General features: G+C 45.1%; 1 protein-coding gene across 1 annotated transcript; it reads left to right on the top strand.

Annotated features, from left to right (window-relative positions):
• The first annotated feature begins 9,145 nt into the window (after positions 1-9,145).
• On the top strand, positions 9,146-24,100 carry LOC131678796 (microsomal triacylglycerol transfer protein). The gene is made up of 6 exons (XM_058959115.1): positions 9,146-9,517; positions 9,992-10,012; positions 21,142-21,311; positions 21,378-21,998; positions 22,060-23,513; positions 23,583-24,100. Exons 1-6 carry the CDS (start codon positions 9,475-9,477, stop codon positions 23,893-23,895), a joined length of 2,622 nt encoding a protein of 873 aa, XP_058815098.1. The 5' UTR covers positions 9,146-9,474; the 3' UTR covers positions 23,896-24,100.
• Positions 24,101-24,315: the final 215 nt, after the last annotated feature.

Below are 24,315 nucleotides of genomic sequence, written 5' to 3'. Positions count from 1 at the left end.
TTTTTATTTTGAAGACTTATGAATATGTAAAAGAAAATTTCATTGAAATATATTCGTTTATTTTAACAAATATAAACGCTCAAAGTCGACATATTTTTTCAGTTGGCGTTCGAAATTGCATGAGAACGGCTAAAATAGGAAAAATTTCACACTATTCTCTGAGCAAAAGAAAACAAAACAAAATTGTCTTTTTTTGGCTGAAAACCAATAAAAATAGTTTTTATTGCCGTTTAAATACAAAATGGTACAAACAAACAAAAAATATTATTTGTTAGATTCACATTGAAGAGCTTGAAATTACCTTTAATTTTATATCATTATTATAGAAATCAATCAAGCCGTTCGCTTGCAATCCGAGACGCTAACTGAATAAAAATGTGTAGGGGAGCCCGGGGCTAGTTGGCGGTTGGGGTAAATTTGCGGAATCCCCTTTTCTTCGTTTCTGTTAGACATAAAGTGCTCTCTCTCTCTCGTTGTGAACCTCAAGTAATGTGAAACGCATTATCCAATGTGTTTTTGTTGTTAAACATTTTGTTTTGTAGAAGCTGTGGGTGATTTTTTTTTTTTATTCATTTCGTTTATTTGATAGGCACAAATGCGTTAGCTTGGCGGTGCCAATTTTTTTTGTTTTTACATTTTGTATATTTTAAAACTAGGAGGTTACAATGTTGAAATATTTTTTTAAAAAAGAAAAATTTTACAGCTATCTTAAGACTAGAAATAAGATTCTATATACAAGAGAGGGGGCGAGAGATTTTTTTTTATGAAAAAATTTTAAAACAAGGAATTCAATAGTAATAATTTTTAGGAAATATTTACAGTTATCTTAAAACTAACAATATAGTTTGGTACACAAAAGGGGGAACAAATATTTATGAGAAAATTCGCAGGTGTTTTAAGACTAGGGATACAATTCTATTTACAAGATGGGGGACAATAGTTTTAACAAAGAGGTAAAATTACAACTATCTTAAAACTAGGAATACAGAATACAAATTTGAACTTTTTTAGCGGAGACTTATGCTTGGTCAAGATATTTAGAGGGGGGCTGTAGAAGCAGTTGTATCAAGGACAGGGGAGAGAAAGCGTAGATGGTGACCGGGAGAGAAGAGCAAAACTTGCAACTTTCGCTCAAACGGGAGATCAGCGAAAGATTACCGCCTCAGTCTAGTAGGTCGGATTGGCGGATGGTATTCTTCGGACCCGCGGGGAATCCTTCAAAAGTCATCGGACCTTGAGTCGCTCTCGCTTCAGTTTCCGTAGTGGTAAGTGCGACGGCGGTTACATAGTTGCAGTCTGGAGCTGATCGGTCCCACAAGGCAAGAGAAAGCTTCTAAAACGAGAAATAAAAAGAGAGGGGCTAAATTGGGATATTTGTCGTTTTTATGAAAGTATAAATAAGGGACATATAGGGGAAATCACGATTTGCCAGTATATCTCGGACTGGGACATTGGGTAGTCTACCTCGGGCCCGAAGGGAATCCTTTAACTGAGACCTGGCGTCCAAGTACCCGGCGCATACCCAGACAACGTGCTCGATGTCGTGATAGCCCTCGTCACAAGCGCACAGACTACTCTCCGCAAGCCCAATACGCCGCAGATGCGCATCCAAGGTGTAGTGGTTGGACATAAGTCGGGACATTACACGAATAAAATCCCGACCCACATCCATCCCCCTGAACCAAGGCTTCGTTGATACCTTTGGGATAATGGAATGTAGCCATCGTCCAAGTTCACCATTGCTCCACGAGGTTTGCCAACTGTTGAGTGTCCTCTGACGACAAATACTAAAAAATTCGTTGAAGCAGATTGGTCTTTCGTATATGTCACCATTTAATGCGCCCACCTTTGCTAAAGAGTCGGCCTTTTCATTGCCCGGGATAGAGCAATGAGAGGGGACCCAAACAAAGGTAATCTGATAAGATTTTTCAGATAACGTACACAAGGACTCCCGTATCTTCCCCAGGAAATATGGGAATTGCTTTTTGGGCTTCATCGCACGAAGAGCCTCGATGGAGCTGAGGCTGTCCGAAATGATGAAGTAGTGATCTGTGGGCAGAGTGTCGATGATCCCAAGGGTGTACTGAATTGCAGCTAACTCTGCGACGTAAACTGAAGCGGGATCGTTGAGCTTGAATGAAGCGGTGATAGTATTGTTGAAGATACCGAAGCCAGTGGACCCATCGAGATTTGATCCGTCAGTGTAGAACATTTTGTCACAGTCGACTTCTCGGAATTTATTATAAAATATATTGGGGATCACTTGCGGGCGTATATGGTCCGGGATTCCACGAATCTCTTCCTTCATGGATGTGTCGAAGAATACAGTAGAATCAGAAGTATCTAGGAAACGAACACGGCTGGGAGTATATGAAGAAGGATTAGTGCTCTGTGCCATGTAGTCGAAGTACAAGGCCATAAATCGGGTTTGAGAATTAAGCTCGACGAGCCTCTCGAAGTTTTCAATCACCAACGGGTTCAGAATGTCGCATCGGATGAGCAATCGATATGAGAGTTCCCAAAATCGATTTTTTAGCGGAAAAACGCCCGCCAGCACTTCGAGACTCATCGTATGGGTCGAGTGCATGCAACCCAAGGCAATGCGCAAGCAACGATACTGGATTCTCTCCAGTTTGATGAAGTGTATGTTCGCAGCGGAGCGGAAACAGAAACACCCGTACTCCATCACCGACAATATCGTTGTTTGGTATAACCTGATCAGGTCTCCTGGGTGAGCACCCCACCATGTTCCAGTTATTGTTCGGAGAAAATTGATCCTTTGTTGGCATTTCTGTTTCAGATACCTAATGTGACATCCCCAGGTACCTTTAGAGTCGAACCAGACCCCGAGATATTTAAATGTGAAAACCTGGTTGATCGTTGCACCCATTAATAGAAGCTGGAGTTGCGCCGGCTCACGCTTCCTAGAAAAAACAACCAACTCAGTTTTCTCCGTGGAGAACTCAATACCCAGCTGAAGAGCCCAAGCAGACAAATTGTCCAAGGTATTTTGTAATGGTCCTTGCAAATCGGCAGCTTTGGGCCCTGTAACAGAGACCACGCCGTCGTCTGCAAGTTGCCTTAGCGTGCATGAATTGGCAAGACAATCGTCAATGTCATTCACGTAGAAATTGTAGAGCAGGGGACTTAGACATGAGCCCTGGGGAAGACCCATGTAGCTAAATCGCGATGTTGTTAAATCGCCATGCGAAAAGTGCATGTGCTTTTCAGACAACAGGTTTAGCAAAAAGTTATTTAAAATTGGCGAAAGACCATGCTGGTGCAGCTTCTCTGACAGAATGTTGATAGAAACTGAGTCAAAAGCCCCCTTAATATCCAAGAAGACTGATGCCATCTGCTCTTTGTTAGCATAGGCCATTTGGATTTCTGTAGAAAGCAACGCAAGGCAATCGTTCGTCCCTTTGCCTTTGCGGAAGCCAAATTGTGTATCTGACAGTAAGCCATTTGCTTCAACCCAATTGTCGAGGCGAAACAAGATCATTTTCTCGAACAACTTCCGAATACAGGACAGCATTGCAATCGGCCGATATGAGTTGTGGTCGGAGGCTGGTTTTCCTGGTTTTTGGATGGCGATGACCTTCACTTGCCTCCAGTCATGAGGGACAATGTTACCCTCAAGAAACTTGTTAAATAAATTCAACAAGCGCCTTTTTGCAGTGTCAGGTAGATTCTTCAGCAAGTTGAATTTGATTCTGTCTAACCCTGGGGCGTTATTGTTGCATGATAAGAGAGCAAGTGAGAACTCCACCATCGAAAACGGTGTTTCGTTCGCGGTATCGTGAGGAGACGCGGCGCGGTACGTTTTCTGTACCGGGACAGAGTCCGGACAGATCTTCTTGGCGAAAGCAAATATCCAACGGTTTGAATATTCCACGTTCTCGTTGGTACTATTACGGTTACGCATACGTCGAGCCGTACCCCAAAGAGTGCTCATCGCTGTTTCTCTCGTTAACCCGTCGACGAACCGGCGCCAATAACTACGTTTTTTGGCTTTCATTAGACTCTTCATTTGCCTTTCTAACGACGCGTACTGTAGATAGCTAGCGGGTAACCCGTCTTCCCGGAAGGCCTTATATGCAGTGGACTTTTCCGCGTACAGCTCTGAGCACTCTTTATCCCACCACGGGGTGGGAGACCGTCCATGGGTATTCGCGCTGGGTACTGGTTTAGTCTGAGCTTGATTCGCACTGTCGAGAATCAAGCCAGCCAAAAACCTGTACTCTTCCTCCGGAGGAAGTTCTTGAGTGGATTCGATTTTAACGGATATCGCGGTCGCGTAACTCTTCCAATCAATGTTCCGTGTGAGGTCATATGAGACATTGATTGTTTCCGATGGTCTTGAACCGTTAGCAATTGAAATCACGATAGGCAAATGGTCGCTACCGTGGGGATCAGGGATCACCTTCCACATGCAATCTAACTGTAGCGAAGTCGAGCATAGAGATAAATCCAACGCGCTTGCGCGTGCTGGTGGTGTAGGAATCCGCGTCATTTCTCCCGTGTTTAAGATGGTCATGTTGAAATTATCGCAAAGATCTTGGATTAATGTTGATCTATTATCATCATGAAGACAGCCCCATACCGTACCGTGCGAGTTAAAGTCTCCCAGAACTAGCCGCGGTGCCGGTAAGGATTCCGTGATATTACAAAGCGTTCGGTGCCCTACCGAGGCTCTAGGAGGAATGTAGATGGAAGCAATGCAAAGGTCTTTACCTTTGATTAAAACTTGACAAGCGACAATTTCAATGCCTGGTGTCGAAGGGAAGTTAATTCGGTTGAAAGAATAGTACTTTTTGATCCCCAAAAGTACTCCTCCATAGGGGTTTTCTCGATCCAGACGAATTATATTAAAGTCGTGGAAGTTGAGATTTATATCGGAAGTTAACCAAGTTTCACATAATGCGAAAGCATCACATTTTAAACTATTTAGTAAAAATTTAAAGGAATCGATTTTCGGGAGGATACTTCTGCTGTTCCACTGTAGAACAGTGATCGAATCGGTGACCTCGTTCGATGACTTAGCCATCGAAGGATACGATCGCTGCAAGGAGGGGCCATTTAGTAGTCAACTGCTTCAAAAATGTTTGCACTATAGGGAGAAAACGTATCAGAAGGCTTTTAAGAGGATCAGTAACATTGAAAGCTGTGAAAATTAAGTCCACTATGTCAGAAAATTTCATTAGTCCGCTACTGGACTGAGTATCTGTTTGAAAAAAGGGGACACTTGGGGTTTTTGGTGTCCCTGGAAGTGGTGGGTACTCCTTGTTAGAATTAATATTTCCAAGTCCTGGAGCAAATTGCTTCGGCTTTTGTGCATCACTTCCGTTGGATTTATTGATTTTAGTTGGCGCACTCTGAGTGGACGACACCTTGGCACCCTTACGAGGCAATGTAGGGTAGGCTAGATTTCTCCTCTTCCTGGATTCCCCTGGGTTAACCAAAGATGTTCCCTCTTGTGGGTCGTCAGATTCTTGCTCAACGCCAGCCAAAAGAGCAAAGGAATTTTCGGAAGGGACAGATGGCGAAGCATTCTTTAGCATTTCTGCATAAGAGTGCCTCGAGCGATCCTTAAGGGAGCGCTTAATTTTATCCCCGCGCTGCTTGTACGCCGGGCATGACTTAAGAGCATGCGGAGGGCCCCCGCAGTAAATACACTTCTCAGTTTCTCCACCGCAAGCGTCATCCTCATGCTCTCCCTCGCATTTGCCGCACCGTTTTTTATTGCCACAATAAGTGGCTGTGTGGCCCAGTTGCTTGCAATTGCTGCAGTTCATTACCCGCGGTACAAATAGGCGAACAGGTAGGCGAACCTTATCCAGGAGGACATAGTTGGGAAGAGCAGATCCGGAGAAAGTCACCCGAATCGAGTCTGACGGAGAATAAGTTGTCTTATCATCTTCAGTTTTTGCGGAGTACAATTGCTTGCATTCCAGAATTTTCACCTTTTGAAGTGAAGGGTCCTTAAAGCAGCCAACCCCGTACTTCAACAGGTCTTCGCACTTTAGACCCGGTTCGGCGACGACCCCATCGATCTCCACAACTCTACAAGGCACATACACTTTGAATTGCTTCGTAAAACGCTCGCTGCGAGCAATCTGGTTTGCCTGGTCGAGGTCATTTACTATAACGCGTATCTTATTAGCTCGAACACGTGTTATCTGAGCCACGGACGGGTAGTTGGCAGTCAGCTCCCGTGAGATTTCTAGAATATTGGGCGATTTCGTGTTGGGCCGGAAATACACCACCCAGGGTCCAGTCGAACTGGCTGGGTATGTTTTAATACGGGGAGGACTGGGGGAATCAGGGAAGGGAGTAATTTCGGGTTTATCCGGTATATCCATGGGAATATCATTCCCATCCAATGTTACTTCGCCCTCGGCCATTTAGGCACGAGGATAACACGTGGTGTAAACGAGAGATGAAACTTATATTCAGGGGAAAGGACAGAAGTAGAGACCGATCGGGGAAAGGGAAATGAAAGAAAAAAAATACTTAGCTTATATAGCAGCGATTCCGGCTATTCTGGTATTCACTTCACCAGCCTGGGCACCGGCGAACAAAGACTGCCTCGAACAATGGTTGACCTTCACTGACAATTTATTCTTGTTCACTTTATGCACAGCACCAGAAAACGAACTGCTTCGATCGAGAGCTCGGAGGGGTATGAAGCTGTGGGTGATATTGTGTTTTTGAGCATACTTTGTAAATTCCATTAATTTTAAACATTTTGTGTTATTTAAGGTGGTTTTCAATATATTCCCCGAATGATTATATTTTTCAATAGTGCGTGAAAAGAGCTTTCAGTGTCCGTATAGATATCACACCTATCCATACACAAAAGTAATTTTTTAAATCCTTTTTTATAAAAAGTGCGGTTGAGGTAAGTTGGCGGTGATGCACACGGGGCAAGTTGGTGCTACTATTTACAGTGCAAAAATAGTCAGCAAATATTTTCATTTTTCGAATTCACTCCAAAGTAAGAGAAACTTTTTCTTGTGTCTCTCGTCAATGCAGGGGACAATTATTTCGACCAATCGCCTGAAGAATTTCGAAAATTTGCTTTTAAATATGGAGTACGCGTCGAAGTCAAAATGACGGGGTATTGAGACTGAAATATAATGAAAAGTGTCGAATAATATACAGTTTTATTGAAAAGACAATCGGCACATTTCATAAGGACCACTGATGTAATCGAAATTCCATTTGATTGCTTATTTTTTGGCATTCCGTCATCTTACCCCACACATACCGTTAACTCACCCCGTGGCTGGGGTAAGTTGGCGGCTTTTCCGCGTCACATATTTTTGTCTCTAGAAATAAAGACAACGTATGACATATTTTCATAAAATTCAGAGATGTTGCCAAGAGTCTGCCCTTTCATGCAACGTGTTCTATATTGCAAGATCTACCAAAATCAAAGCGGTAAAAAATGAAAACTGAAAACACCGCCAACTAGCCCCGGTCTCCCCTACTCTGCGCGTTTATTTTTTCCAAATGAACGAATTTATTGCAATGAAAAGAATTTTTATATCATAATAAAGTCTTCCAAATTAATAAAAGCTTAAGCCTTTAAACATTGAAACTTTTTTTTGAACCACCTGCAAAGGTTCAGTATGATTTTGAACGTGTATATGAAAATCTCCCCTTAATGGTTCCTTTCAATTAGAAAATTTTGAGGAAAGTATTAATTTATGTAAAAGCATAAAGCAATGAATTTATTACATCGAAGTTCTAATATTTTGATAGAACATTTTTCAGTCAAAAACAATCATTAGTTAATAAAATAGATTGACAATTGGTGGAGTTATGACTTTTCCCCGAAACCTTTTTTTATTGAAGGGGTTTGCGGTGATCACCATGGAATTTTTCCAATAAATTAACTAAATTACCAAAACTCAAAAAATTCATTCGTATAGGTGTATTCCTCGTACCTTATCGATTAGCTGAGTAAATAAATATTTACGCGAATTCCACTCGCCAGTAATTCGTTTTGCCATAACTGGATGCGTATGGTGCTGCTTCAGGTCCCGAGTGATTTAATCATTCTTAGATGAGCTTAGGATCTAGCTCTGGTGCTTAAAATTCAAACTCTTCGGGATCTTTGATTCCATATTAAAAAGTCGGGTTCGAATCGGGTTTGCTAATTTTTTTTTATTTTTGGGGCTCGGGTCAGGTCGGGTTTTTTTTAATTTTGAAACCCCCGGGTTCCGGTTTTACTAATTTTTTATTGTCGGGCTAGGGTTCGGGTATTTCAATTTTAAAGCTTTCGGGTTCGGGTTCGAAAAAATTAAATCCCAACCATCTCTACTCAACGTTCGTCATATTTACGTATGGAAACAACGAATAAAATAATCTATCGGCTTGCCGTATGGAATTGTAAACCGTTTGTGTTTTTTGGTCCAAGGTTTCTGATTATTTGTGTATTTCATGCATATATAGCAGACGCTATATTGAGTGTCAAAAGAATGCAACAAGCAAACTTATTTTAATACAATCATTCAGAAGCACGAAGAAAGTTCGGCATTCTAATAGCAGTGAAAAATTGAATTTAAATGTTTCGTATTCCGCTCGTCAGTAACTGACAGTAACCAGTTAGACAATGATTCCAAACTAACACCAATTTGGCGTCAGTTAGACACTAAATCCAAACAGCTTACACAACACATATGAACGCATAAATCAACTGTACGATCCCGCAAAGCTTTGATTTTCATAAACTACTTGCTGATCGGTTAAAATGTGGTTGAAACATAACATTTCCATGTCAAAAATTTTTTTAACTGGAAATATATCGAAGTACATAATTGATTAATGTACTTTGATATATTTTCAGTTAAAAAAGTCAATTGGTATATTAAACTCAACCCTTCGAGCCACAGAAAATATCCTAAAACTTTGTACAGTTTCAATAGCTTTCTTTTGGAAGAATTATAACGTGGCGCATCAATATTAGCTCAATGTATGCTCCCCAGATAAGTTTTTATTCTCATTTCAATTTTACCAAAATCTCATCATTTCAACACCGTCAGCCTGATTACGTAGCTACAAAAGATACATCTGAAAAGCCGGCTAATATTAGCAGAGAGCATAGCTCTCTCCATCGATCCTCATTCCATTTCTACTCCACGAGCAGGCGGCAGTTCTCTTCTAGCATTCAACGCGATCGGTCAGGTTGTGGTCTTTAACGGGAGTGTCGGGCACCCTCCACAGAACGTATCCCTGCACATACACAAATCAAATTGTTCAACTCGATTTTATTTCACGCTACGTTACCATCGTATCACTCAGTGGACAGCACAAGAAACAGAATCAGTATCGTGCATAAAATTTGTTGTTGTTCTGTTCCATACTAAGCATTGCCCGGTACAGAGCAGAATATGTTGCGTTGGTTGAGAGGATAGCTTTTCACTCTTTGAGGTAGTTCGTTTAAATTGGAATTATTAATCAATCAACATGAAACTTCTGCTGGTGGTGCTTTCAGTGGTTTCCCTTTTCGGTAAGTAGCTACAATTTTGCATTCGTGCATTTGCAGCGAGAGCATTCCAGAAAAAGACAAAATATCAATAAAATATACCAAAGGCAGTTGCGAGCGAGAGAAATCTCTCCGAAGTCGATAACCTCTAACCTTGACAGTGAAGTTGAGAGTGGATCTAACTGAGCCGGTAGACTATAACCAGACGACAATAGAAAAAAAAATCAAAATAGACAACGTGTTCTTCTAGTTTAGAGTAATTTGGTACTCATGTAAAATTCAGGTCGACGTGTCTCGAAGCTTTCGCTTTTTCATTCGTCTCATTCGTCAAATCTGCTGCTGCCATGGAAAGAAATGGCCGAATCAGCTGATTCAACATTGATTGTTTTCATCTCTATGTTATCTCTCGCGCCTGCTGATGGGTCACGAATGCTCTTCTCGAATATGTTATGAAAATGATTAAATGTGTTTCATTGATAAGTATTTCTTTCATTGCAGGTCACTGCCACGTAGCTCCCGGTAAGATTTAATTTATAATTCATACATAGTTTGTTACATATGCAATCACTTGGTGCTGTTTTATCTGGCTATAGTTTGCTCATTGGAGAAAGGATGTTGGCGAAATGCTCGTTGGGATAGCGCATTGAGATCATCCTACACACGCCACCCGTCGTAAATATAAACATAACGGTTCTTTGGGTAGCCGACGCAGTGGAACGATGTTTTTGCGGTTGATCTTGCATGCTTTGTGTGTTTCATAATTTGCAGTGTGTTTTGCGATCATCGCGAGCGGTTTTGGATTTTTGTTCTATATCTGACCTGCGTAATTCAAAGAGGATTAATCAAAAACATGAACGAATATGGTCGTCGCAGCAATTGTTCTAGGAGAAAATACGCTGTGATGAACAAAGTAGGGAAAACGGACACAAAAACTGTTAGAGTTGAATCGAAGACTCCATATCAAGAAGACTGGCAACTCTGTCCAGAATCCGGAGACAGTAACAGCAACGCCACTTGCGGGTAAAGGTGGTACTTTCCATAGTGATGCACACACACATATACATTTTTACATAAAGCTTTCTCCCTTCTTCCAATAGAGGCGCTGTAACCTCTGCCGCTTCTCGTTTGTATGGGGGAAGGAAAGAGATATCAGTCTTCTTGATATGGAGTCTTCGGTTGAATGCTCAACTTCTGCAAACTATCCGATAGGGTAATAAGCCTATTTTGGCCGTATTAGGGAGACGACAGCACTGTTTCATTGATTGCTCAGCCTATAATCAATGAAATGCGTTTAAATTGGCACCCAAATCTTTACTTCGTTCTTAAGAATCAATATATTAACAAAAATAGCACGAAAACGGTGAAATGCTCGTGTTTCAACGCAAATCCACCAACAACTCATCGATATTTCGATGACTTTTTGTTGCAGTCGTTCGTGCCTCTGCCTTTACGGAAACCAAAGTGTGTATCTGACAGTAAGCCATTTACTTCAACCCAATTGTCTAGGCGAAACAAGATCATTTTCTCGAACAACTTTCGGATACAGGACAGCATCGCAATCGGTCGATACGAGTTGTGGTCGGAGGTTGGTTTTCCTGGTTTTTGGATGGCGATGACCTTCACTTGCCTCCCGTCATGAGGAAGAATATTACCCTCAAGAAACTTACTAAATAAATTCAACAAGCGTCTCTGGGCAGAGTCTGACAGATTCTTTAACCAGTTAAATTTGATTCTGTCTGGCCCTGGGGCTTTATTGTTACATGACAAGAGAGCAAGTGAGAATTCCACCATCGAAAACGGTGTTTCGTTCGCGTTATCGGGAGTGGACGCGGCGCGGTAGATCGTCGGCATATCCAACGGTTTGAATATTCCACACTCTCGTGAGTACTGTCGGCTATTGGTCACTGATGTTTCACTCGTTAGCCCATCGACGAACCGGCGCCAGTAGCTACGTTTTTTGGCTTTCATCAAACTCTTCGTGCCGTGGGAGTTGAAGTCACCTAAACTAGCCTCGGTGCGGCGAGGAGTTCCGCAATATCACTAAGCCGTCGGTGGCTAACTGAGGCTCTAGGGTGGTGTAGGTGGAAGCAATGCAAAGGGGAGGTCGATTCGATTGAAAGAATAGCACTTTTTGATCCCCAAAACTGCTTCTCCGTAAGAATCTTCTCGATCCATGCGAATAACGTTAAGTTATTTAGTAAGATTTTAGAGGAATCGATTTTCGGGATAATGCTTCTGTAATTCCACTGTAGACCTCGTTCGTGACCTCGTTCGATGAATTAGCCATCGAAGGATACAATCGCTGAAAGGAGGGGCCATTTCGCAGTGAACTGCATCAAGAATGTTTTTACTGTGGGGAGAAAGCTTATCAAGATGCTTTTAAGAGGGCCATAAATATTTAGTGCTGTAAAAATACGGTCCAGATTGTCGGATAACTTTTTGAAGCCAGCGCTGGATTCTTTTTCTGGTTGTGATATGGGAACACTTGAGGTTTTTTATGTTTCTGGAAGTGCTGGGAACTCCTTTTCTGAGCTCAGATTACTGGGACCGGGAGCGACTTGCTTCGGTTTTGCACCAGTACTTCCTTGAGTAGTTATTTTAGGAGGGCCATGAAGAGACACCTTCTGGCATTTACGACAAAGTTTGGGAGAGGAAATGTTCCTCCTTTTTCTATTGCCTTTTTTTTTTTTTTTTTTTTTTTTTACAATGGAGAAGACCTTTATGTCCTAGCCCAGTACACGTGCTAACGGTAGGGTCCAATCTACCACACGGGGTGCACTGGGGGCGTGTCGGACTCGAATGGTGACCAGCCATTAATACCGACTAAACTCCATTGGGCTCCGCCATCATTCCTCCCAGGAACTACCTCTCGGTATTACTTCTGGGGGGATGGCTGTACTAAGTGTACTCATTCACTCTCACTCACGCGATCATACATCCTGTATGAGGCTTACTTGGGTGCTCTCTCAATCACACTTTGATTCGCTCTCAAACACTCCCACATGAGGCTGACTTTTGTGCTCACCTTTTACGTTCCATGCGAGGCTGACTTGTGTGCTCACCTTACTCATTCCTTGCTAGGCTTACTTTTGTGCTCGCCCTACCCATACATGTGAGGCTGACTTGGGTGCTCACCCTATCACCTGATTCACTCTCAATCGTGCCACTCTATTGTACCTTTGTCACTCCCTCTGGCATCCCATATGGGACATTTTTCTTAGGCCCCACTTCTGACATACCATGCGAGGCTGACTTTTGTGCTCACCTTTTTCATTCCTTGCTTGCTACCAACCTGTGAGGCTGACTTTTATGCTCACCCTTAACATGCAGTGTGAGACTGACTTGGATGCTCACCCTTTCACTCCTCTGCCACGCCATGAGGCATCGATAGCTTAGTTCCAACATACTACGCTACGACCCTCCCGTCTTGGCATGAGGCAGTCCACTTATACGCCTATACACTCACTCTTCTGTCTTGCTTCGGGGTGGCTGGGTTTACCCCTTACGCGGTTGCCATTCGCTGCGCCAACCTACCTCGGCATGAACAGACCATTCACTCTCTTATTTTGCGCTTGGCCTTTTTCGCTCCAGCTAACCAATCACTAGTTAGCCGTGCCCGCCGTCTGTTGCTCGGTTCGCCAGATTACCTGTAGCCTACTGGCAATCTGGATGGTAGCAGCCGAGACTGCGTTCCACTTCTCCACCGTTTGACACATCCGCTGGATAAGGGTATCCGGGGTTGTGTCCCAGCCACAGACGTCAAGCATTGCTCTTCTTTCGACGTCGAACCGATGACATACGAACAGTATGTGTTCGGCAGTTTCATCTACACCTGGGCAGTCCGGGCAGACTGGGACCTCCGCGTGCCCGAACCTGTGGAGGTACTGACGGAAACAGCCATGGCCTGACAGGAATTGTGTCAGGTGGAAGTGAACTTCCCCATGGGGTCTTCCCACCCAGCTCGATATGCTAGGTATCAGCCGGTGGGTCCACCTACCTTTCGAGGAGTTGTCCCACTCACGCTGCCATCTGGCGACCGAGGTCACCCTGGTGCGCTCGCGGGCTCCCCTATTTCCACGTAGCTCAAAGCACTCCTCATCTTCCCGAATGACCAGCCCGACTGGCATCATGCTCGCTATCACGCAGGATGCATCGTGTGATACCGTGCGGTAGGCAGATATCACTCTGAGGCACATCACGCGGTAGGTGCTCTCCAGTTTCTGTAGGTAACTGGTTACCCTCAGTGCTCTTGACCATGACGGGCCGCCGTACCTGAGGATAGATACGGCAACGCCTGCCAGTAACCTACGTCTACTGGCGCACACCTTTGAGCTGTTGGACATCATTCTCGATAGTGCCGCAACAGCAGTCGACGCTCTCTTGCACGTATAGTCGACATGGCTGCCGAAGGTCAGCTTGTCGTCTATAATGACTCCGAGAGACTTCAGACTTCGCTGTGAAGTGATCGCGACTTCTCCCACATGGATAACTGCATGTTGTGCCGACTTGCGGTTGTTGACGATAACTACCTCCGTCTTATGATGAGCGAGCTCCAGGCCTCTCGCGCTCATCCATTCCTCCACCGTGCTAATCGCGTGTTCTGCGGTTAGTTCTACCTCAGGAATTGACTCCCCGTAGACCTCCAAGGTTACGTCGTCGGCAAAGCCGACGATCTTGACCCCAGGAGGGAACTTCAGTCTCAGAACCCCGTCATACATGAGGTTCCATAGCACCGGGCCTAGGATCGAGCCCTGCGGGACTCCGGCGGTAATCGGAACCCTTTTCTGACCGGCATCGGTCTCGTATAGCAGTACGCGGTTTTGGAAGTAACTTTCCAGGATCCGGTACAGACCCACCGGTAGGCTAAGCCGGTGTAACGAGAGCGCGATGGCATCCCAGCTTGCGCTGTTGAATGCATTCTTCACGTCAAGTGTCACTAACGCACAGTATCGAATACCTCGCCTTTTTCGTTGGATCGCTATCTCGGCAGTATTTATCACTGAGTTGAGAGCGTCCACTGTGGACTTACCCTTCCGAAAGCCAAACTGGTTGCTTGACAGACCGTCCGTACCTTCCGCGTACGGGGTGAGCCTGTTGAGGATGATCCTCTCAAGCAGTTTGCCAGTCGTGTCTATCAGACAGATTGGTCTGTACGCCGATGGGTCGCCTGGCGGCTTCCCGGGCTTCGGCAACAGCACCAGTTTCTGCCTTTTCCATCTATCGGGGAAACGGCACTCGTCAAGGCATCTCTGCATAGCTAGCCTGAACATGTTCGGGTTCGCTATGATCGCTGCCTTGAGAGCGTTGTTCGGGACTCCATCCGGCCCTGGAGCTTTGTTCATTGCTAGGGATTTAGCCACTGCGAGTAGTTCTTCGTTCGTCACTGGAGCCACCATTTCGACCGTGCCCGCACTGTCTCGTAGTGCAGGTGGCCAGGGGTTTGTGGCTCGAGACGGGAAGAGTACTTCGATAATCGTTGCCAACCGGTCCGGAGACCGTTCAGGGGGTGAGGAGCCCCCTTTGGTCTTGGCCATCACAATCCGGTAGGCGTCGCCCCACGGATTCGCGTTGGCACTCTCACACAGGTTGTCGAAACACGCTCTCTTGCTGCTTTTAATAGCCTTGTTAAGGGCTAATTTCGCAGCTCGAAACACTTCACGGCGGTTCTCTCTTGCATCCTCGGTGCGAGCTCTTTGCATCCTACGTCTAGCTCTGAGGCAGGCTGACCGTAGAGCTGCAATCTCGGCACTCCACCAGTATACCGGGCATCTGCCGTTTCTTGGCAGTGTTTTTCTCGGCATAGTGGCGTCGCACGCGCGTGATAGAACAGCTACCAGCGCATCCCCGCTTAGACTGTCGGTGTTGGCCTCCAGTCCCAGGGCCGCGGTGAAAGCTTCGCTGTCGAAGTGATTGGACTTCCACCCGCTTACCTGACAGGGATCTCCCGCCCTCGGATGCTGCACACCATAGTTGATCTTAAAGCGGATTGCTAAATGATCACTATGGGTGTAGACTTCGTCTACCCTCCATTCCATGCCTGGAGCCAGACTCGGGCTGGCAAAGGTCAAATCAATCCACGTCTCCACTCCGTTTCTACGGAATGTACTAGCGGAGCCATCATTAGCTAGCACAGTATCGAGTTTCGCAAACGCTTCCATTAGCGCTTGACCCCTGCTATTTGTACAGCGGCTGCCCCACTCCACTGCCCAAGCGTTGAAGTCTCCCGCTATTACTACCGGTTTCCGGCCCACGAGGTCCGACGAGAGCCTGTCGGTCATCTGGTAGAACTGTTCTATTGGCCACCTTGGTGGGGCGTAGCAGCTGCAATAGAACACACCATTGATCTTGGCAATCGCCACACCCTCGGCGGAGGGGTGTATTACCTCTTGAACCGGGAACCTTCCCGTTGTACAGATTGCCACCATTCCAGACCCGTCCGACACCCAATTGCCGTTGCCGGCAGGGATGCTGTACGGGTCTGATAAGAGGGCGACATCTGTCCTCGACTCCGAGACCGACTGCCACAGCAGCTGTTGGGCTGCTGCACAATGGTTAAGATTTAGCTGTGTGACTCTCACGGCTTCTTCTTATTTAACTCGCCGAAGGGACACGAAGGTCCGCCCATAGCATGTTTATGGGCTTGCTTCTTAGAGGTGCAGATAAGGCACTTATATGCCTTAGTGCACCCCCGCTCTTTATGCCCCTCCTCGCCGCATCTACGACATAGCTTACTCCTGTCTAGGCCTTTGCATTCGTAAGCTTTATGGCCGGATTCTAGGCACCGATAGCACCTGTCCACTGAAGGCGGCTGGGGTATACTGATAGGGCATACCGACCAGCCGATCTTCAGCTTCCCTTTCTCGGTTACCTTTTTGGCATCCGCATTGAGTAGCCTGAGGTAGGCTACTTGGGTGCCAGAGGGTCCGTCCCTCAATCGCACAGAGGCCCGCTCGATTGTGACGCCGCATTGCTCCTTGACGGCTGCGGCGACGTCTTCTGCGGTCGCGAACTCGTCCAAGTGTTTGCACTGGAGAGTTGTTTCCGCACCTAGCAACCTGATTTGGGCGCCCTCACCAAGGACCTCTTGGGCCAAGGCCTTGTATATTGCACTTGATTGTGCGCCTCGCTTCAACACCAGGAGCATCTCTCCCGTGTTGGTGCGTCTTACGCTACGCACATCCTGCCCAAGGGCCGAGAGGCTTTCGGCCGCTTTCATCGATTTAAGGACATCGGCGTATTTGTCCTTGTCGGTTTTTAACCACAAGGCTTCGCCTCTGTCCTTGGCCTTCCTCGCAGGCCGCGGTACCTCCGGTTTCGGTGCCGGCTTTTTCTTGGTAACCAGCGTCCAGGGGTTTGAGGCCCCCTGCCCCGGTCGTGCCGGGTTGCTGGTACCATCGCTCTCAACAGCGAGGTCACTCTCGCCCTCGCTTACCTCACCCAGGCGGCGTTTGACCTTGACGGTTGCACGCCGAGTGGTGTCGGTTTTGGCACCCTCTCCTGGCGACTTCCTAGGGCGCTTCGCATTCGATGCCGTCTTGCGATTGCCCTTTCCCTTTCCCTTCGAGGGGAACTCGGTCGCCGCTCCGATAGACGTGGCTGCTCCATAGAAGGTAAAGGCCACTGTCTGTGAACCTCTATTAACCTTCTCTCTTTCCTCCCTATTGGAGGCCACTGTCTGGGTTTCTCTGTCGGGCCTCTCCCGACATTCCACCCTCTCAACATATGCCTGCTGTTCCTGTCTTGCGACACGAACAGCTTTCCGGAGCTCCAGAAGGCTCAACTTCAACTCCTTGGCTATGTTCTGCTTTGCGCTAGCGAAGTCGATTATAGCATCGAGTTGCTTCGCTACTTTGCGCATCGCAGCTATTGGCCCCTCCGATGCATTGGTAGGGGTATTGCCTACCGCTGCTGGGGGGTCACTGGTGCTTTCGAGTACAGCACTCATCGTTCCACTACTCTCCCCACGGGGGGGAGACCTCGCCAAACCACCTCTTGCGAAGGGGTTTGGCACCTCCGTCTGTTTATTTTTGTTTTTATTTTGCTCCATGAAAATTCCCACGAGTAGCGCGAGAAATATATGTCCGCCACGCCAGAGCTCCGCATTAGCGTGGTAAGGGACGCTTACTGTGGGGGTTGCCCAGGTACCCCACAGGCTCCGTTAACGATCGAGCATCTTTTTCACCCCCTCGATCACTCATCCCTCGGCACGGGTCGCTTCACGCCTTGGAATTGGGGTTATGCCCTACCTTGCTTTACGTGGTGATCTCGGCCCGGATCATCACAACCATCCTCCTTTACCAGGGCTTTGGACCTGTAGCTCTGGATCTCAATAGTTCCATGTACGTATGTTATTACAGACATGCTACTATTGGGATCCGTCATTCGCTAGCGGAGTTCCTATTGTCCTATTCTATTGCCTCTAGGCACAGCAGAAGATGTTCCCTCCTGGGGTTCATCACAGTCGCCTTCGTCAGTAGACAAATTGGTAAAGATGTTCGTAGAGACAGGTGGCGTAGCTATCTTAAGCATTTCTGCAAAAGATCGCTTAGGGCGTCCCTGAAGGGATCGCTCAAGATTCTCCTCGCGCTGTTTGCACGCGGGACATGCCGTAGAGACACTTTTCGACATCACTTCCGCAGGAATCATCCACATGATTCCCACCGCACTTCCCCCAACGGGTTTTATTGCTACAATGGGAGGCTGTGTATCCCAATTGTTTGCAATTAGTACAGTTCATGACCCGCGGCACAAAGAGGCGAACAGGTAGACGAACCTTGTCAAAGAGGAGGTAGTTGGGTAGAGCAGAACCGGCAAAAGTCACCCGATAAGAGTCTGAGTTGACGTATATTTTCTTGCCGTCAGTTGCGACAGTTGCACTCCAGTCTTTGAAACAGCCAGTCCCATATTTTAGTGGGTCCTCGCAACTCAGACTCGAATCGGAAACGACCCCACTGACTTTAGCCCTGTTAGCTGGAATGTACACCCTGTACTCCTTCGTAAAGGGTCCGTATCATTTGCCTGATTTAAACTGTTAACTAGCTTATTAGGGCGAATTTTCGATAGTTCTGTCACGGCCGAATACTGATCCGCCAGAACTTGAGAAATCTGCAACAGATTCAAACATTTTTTGCCTTTGGTCCGGAAAAAGATCACGAAGGGCCCGGTTGCCGAGCTTGGATATACTTTGAGCCGGGGAGCCGATTTTGTTTCGACGTCTCCTTGAGATGAACCGCTGCACAGTGGGAAAAAAGTATCAAAAACGCGACTTTACTCAATAGCTTGATAGAAGGCTAAGTGTTGTAATCAATAATGAATACTTCTTATGTAAAAATATCTGGGGAGTCGATTGCAGGTATTTAAAATGACCGTAAAGTACGCTATCATGCCCTGACCTGACCTGTGCTTCTCGAAAAGAGGCTGAAGGTGACTGATGAAAAGAAGTAATTCTGATATAGAACAATCCGGGGAATCGGTTGAAGATAGTTGGAATGGCCGCTCGAAACGTTTGTATCCGTTTTACCCCAATTATTTACATAATACAAGCGTGGTCATACACCTTACTCAATATTTCAGAAGGAAAGCGGTTGATCAAAACTAATTTTTTTATGCCAAATAATCCAGGAAATCGATTGAAGGTAGTTCGAATGACTGAACAAAACACGTGTATCCGTTTTACCCCAACTTCTTCCCATAGCTCAAGTGCGAGGTTTAACCTGACTGTACTTCTCGGAAAGAGGCTGAATGCGGCTGATCAAAAGTAGTAATTCTTATGTAGAAAAATCCGGAGAATAAGTTGAAGATAGTTGGAATGACCGCACGAAACGTTTGTATCTGTTTTACCCCAATTATTCACATAATGTATGTGTGAAGTAATGTCTTACTCGTTATTTCCGAAACAGGCTGAAACCGGCCATTCCAACTATCTTCAACCGATTCCCCGGATTTTTCTATATCAGAATTACTTCTTTTCATCAGTCACCTTCCGTCTCTTTTCGAGAAGCACAGTCAGGTTTAACTTTTCACTTGAGATATGGGAAGATTTGGGGTAAAACGGGTACACATGTTTCGTGCGGCCATTCTAACTATCTTCATTCGATTTCCCAGAATTTTTTGCATAAGAAATACTTCTTTTGATCAACCGCATTAAGCCTCTTTCTAAAATGTAGAGCCTGGTTTGACTTTATACTTGAGTTATGGGAAGAATTGGGGTAAAACGGGTACATACGTTTCGGGCGACCAGTCTAACTATATTCAAACGATAACCTGGATTTTTATACCTAAGAATCATCACTTTTGATCAGCCGCATATAGCCTTTTACCGAAATATAAAGCCAGGATTAACTTCAAACTTTAGTTTTGCAGAGAATTGGGGTAAAATGGGACTATACGTTTCGTGAGATGATTCTAAATGTCTTCAATCGATTTTCTGGACTTTTTTACATAAGAAATATCAATTTGTGTCAGCCGTCTCCAACTTTCTTTCGAGTTATATATTCAGTTTTGAATATCAAACGAAAAGGAGAATTGGGGCAAAACGGGCATGATAGCGTACCGTGCGGTCGTTGTAAATACTAGCAATTAATTTTTCAGCTCTTTTTACATAAGAAAAACCTTACCTTGTAAACGTCATCCAGCCTTTTCAAAAAAAAAATCGCGTTTTGGGTCCATTTTTTCCACTGTGCGCTGTCAGGGGAAGTCATTTTTGCACGGGCCTATTGCCCAGTGCGCTTTAGTAAGAGAACCAAGAACAGGAAACGTAAACTAATACTTAACTTGTATATGTAACGGTATCTAGACGGCTTACTACAAAAACACTGCTTCATTGGTCACTGACCGGCTAACGGTACTCAGAAACAGAAAAACAAAAGAAGGGAAAAAATACTGAAACATCAACGAGGCCGAGAGTGTGCAAGGTAACCTTGAACGCGGATTAGCACTATTCTTTGTTGCTATAGACTGCACGGACTGGCAATAAAAGACTTCTGTCTCGACTGAGCGCTAGAAAACGAATGATATCTTCTTTTAGGTATGCAGCCATGGAGTAGAATGCACAAATGGCAGCAACACACATCGGAGTGAAGAGGTTTACTGTTAAAGAGAAGAGCGGTGGTTCGCATGAAAAGTGCAAAGAGCGTCATTATTCTTCTCTTTATTTACTCTGAGGTGTATTCCATCCCTGGTCCCAAGTTGGTGTTTATGACTGACGAGTAGAGAACGAACTGAAATCCTACCTTTCTAAGTTTTTAAAGAGTAAACATTTTGTTGCATTGATTCTAAGTATTTCAGTAAATATGATCGCTACACTATTCCAACAGTTCCCATACGCTGAGAGTCGATTGCAGAGTCTGTCGACACAGGTGGTCAAAATTTCGCAAAAGATTTGTGCTGCCTGTTCCCGTAGTATTACGGCTTTTTTACCTCAAAACCAGAAGCTAACTTGATACGGATCAACATCGTAAACTGTCATGACCGAGCATCCGTCAACCATGAGTTTACATATATTTTTTTATCAGATTTAGGCACGACACATTTTAAAACCATTGTCTGATGATGTCAACACCACTACGCTTCCAAGTTATCTAATTAAAACTATTCTATATTATTGTTCAATAACAAAGCATTCTGTCGTCACTCGATTTTCATTCTAGCATTCGGCGATGCATTCCAACTAGGTACCGAGCAAAGCTTCAGCTACCTGAGTGAAGTTCGTACAGGAAGCGCAAGAAATGCATCACATACGGTTGGGTACATCGTTCGCGCCAAAATCCACGTGGCCACCATGTGGGGCGACGATGAGCATAAACTACTACGACTGAAGGTCTGTAACTATTCTATAACCGCTCAAATTTAATAAACATTTACTGATACCCTTCATGAATTTCAGATTGAAAGTCCCACACTGCTCACGACTCCAGGAGACATTAGACACAGAACGACCCTTTCAGGCGTGGGCTCCACTTCGTTCTACATCTACTGGAACCTTGGTCAGGTGAAAAAGTTTTTCACTAGCAAAAACGATGATGCTACCCTGACTAATTTCAAAAAGGGAGTAGCGTCGCTATTCCAGTATCAACTCCTGGACGGTAAATACGTTGAGGAAGACCCGTCGGGAATATGTGACGTACAGTATACGTCCCATTCCTCGACTCGATATCACAAGGCGAAAAATAACTGCCAATTTTCTGGTGATCGTTTCGAACGAACTGAATACCCGTTAAGAAGTTTGATCAGGACGTCACGCAGTGTTGATTTCACTGTGAGCACTGAAGGCTCACTGGAGAAGGTTGTGGCGCAAGACTACTTGAAGTACCTGGTCAATGCGTATGATAATTTTGGGGCTTTTGTGGAATCGGTTACCAGATTGGAAATTGAGGGTAGCTCCAAAAATGTGGATACGGTTTCGGGCAAAACGGTCGATGATGCAATGAAATCATTTGATGTATACGAACAAACACTGTCATCGGAGAAATATGAACCAAAATGTGATGGAGGTAACTGTGACACTGTAAGTAGAATTTAGATACTGCTTAATGCTGTTGAAATTTCAATGTCGTTTCTTACTACAGCTTGTAAAACTGATCAAAACCCTGAAAAAGAGTCTGACCAACGACCACATTGGCAAACAGGACTCATCCAGTGCCTTACTCAAACTAGTTCAGCTTGGCCGCGCAACTTCAGCCGAAGATTTCCTCCGCATTCTGAAGGCTAAAACTATGCACGATCAGAAAGCCCAACTGTTGGACTTGTTGGGTGCTGTTCAAACAACGGAATCTCACGAAGCCGCTAAGAGTGTTCTGGTCTACGAGTCAGACGTGGACATGTTCCTGGCCGAACGCTATCTGCAAGCACTAGCTGTCGGAAGTCGTCCCAAGAGGGCGGTTATCGAAGATTTGCTAGCGATGGCGGAAAATAAACCAAAAGATCAAAAGTTTTACGATACACTGGTGCAGACAGTAGCCTCCATGGGACACCGTTTCGCTAAGCTGCCAGGTAACTCGTTCGATACAGATGTGGTGGAGAACGTGAAAGACTATCTGCTTCGACAATTGAACTCGTGCGCGAAGGATAAGTGTAAGCAGCAATTCATTCGAGGATTGCACAATCTCAAATCGCCAAAGACGCTGAATGCTCTGGTGAAACTAGCGCTGGAAGGAAGTGCGAAGGTTAGTGTGTCCGCGATGAAAGCTCTTCGATCGTTTTCTGTGTTTCTGTGGAACGACGACTTCAGAGCCACATTCGAGGATATCTTCTTTCAAGTTTCGAAAAAGTTCGACTCCAGTGCCCGTGCGTTAGCTTTGGACATCCTTCTGGACATCAAGCCGGATTTTGAAGAGCTGACACATCTAGTACAGCTTCTTAAATCCAACGACAAAGCTTACGAGGTGAAGCAGTATCTTCTACAGAAGCTTCGAATGATGGCTGATCGTTGCCCGGATTTTGCGGAAATGTTACGAAGAATCATGCAAAGAGATGCAAAGTTGAATAACTATCATGTCATCGGAGCCAAAGGTCTATCTACTGCGTTAACACGGACTTACTCTACCGTACCCTCGTTTAATGCGACACTGGAATCACTACAGGAGATGAGTGGAGGTGTGCTGAAACGAGGTGTTGTAGATTTAGCTCTGGAAGTTGGTGAAGAAAGATTCAGTATGTTCACTTTGGGCCTTTTCGCCGGAGGTCTTTCTTCTTTCGTCAGCAGCGGGGACAGCGAGGATAACGAAGACGATTCAGATTCCATCGCCGGAATGGAGCTAGCAGTGCAGGGGTCTGTCTTGCGACCACTGGTATTTTTCGATGGAAAAGGTGAACTTATGGGACATGTTTGGAGTGGAACCGCCTCGGAGCCAACTCCAGCCTATCAAGCGACAACGTTGCTTCAGGATAACGAGGAAATATTTCCACTCCAGAATGGGGGTATCGTCAAGCTGAGTACGATGGGTGCTATTTCGATTGATTTGAACGGACAGGTTACCATGAGCCTTTGGGGTCGAAACGCACATTCCAAGGTGGAACAAAAGTAAGTTATTAACGATTCGAAGAAACAAATATTCACAATATTTAAATCTGTAATTTCTTGTTATTCCAGCACTGGCATTGCTGTGACTGGCCGCCTTTCGTTGGACACCACATTTGTATCGCTCAGAGTAGATTTTGAAGTCGAACAGGAGCCACAGCTGCATTTGACCTCGGATTTAAATTTTTCATCAGATCCAATTCTCTGTATGCAGTTGATGCAACCAAACAGCATCCTTACCCAAAAGGTAGTAAAAACAATCACCGTTCCAGGGGTCAAATACCGCAAGCGTCAAACCACAAAAATGTCACACAAAGTTTCCGGCTGTACGCACGCACTAAACCAGAAGAACAACGACATGTGCAACCTGATTGCCAAAAGCTGATCCAGGCCAAAAAAGAGCTGGTATCAGAATACCAGCGCTACCATTTTACTTCCAAAAATTACCGTTTAGAAACAGGACAACTGATGGAATTGAAAAATATTGATGACGCGACGAAAGACGCAGATGTTGTACAGTTGACTTAATGTTGCTAATAGTTGGTTAACTAATAAAACATAGATTATTCCTATGATAGGAATGAATATTAGATTTTTCTCCTTACTGGCTGTGCTTAGATGTATTTCGTGGAATTGGGGTATGTGAGTACAGTTTCTCGACAGTTTAACCCTTCGTCTTTCACCACAGATGTCGGAATGCTTTGGCATTGTCATCAAGTACAACAAAAAATGCTGGATACTAAATACCAAATATGAAAAAATGTGAATAAAGATCGAAGTTAATTTAGCCAATTTCGTTACCTAG

Source organism: Topomyia yanbarensis, chromosome 2 (assembly GCF_030247195.1).
Source record: "Topomyia yanbarensis strain Yona2022 chromosome 2, ASM3024719v1, whole genome shotgun sequence".
NCBI classification, from domain to species: domain Eukaryota; kingdom Metazoa; phylum Arthropoda; class Insecta; order Diptera; family Culicidae; genus Topomyia; species Topomyia yanbarensis.
This window is presented reverse-complemented; position numbering and strand designations above follow the sequence as displayed.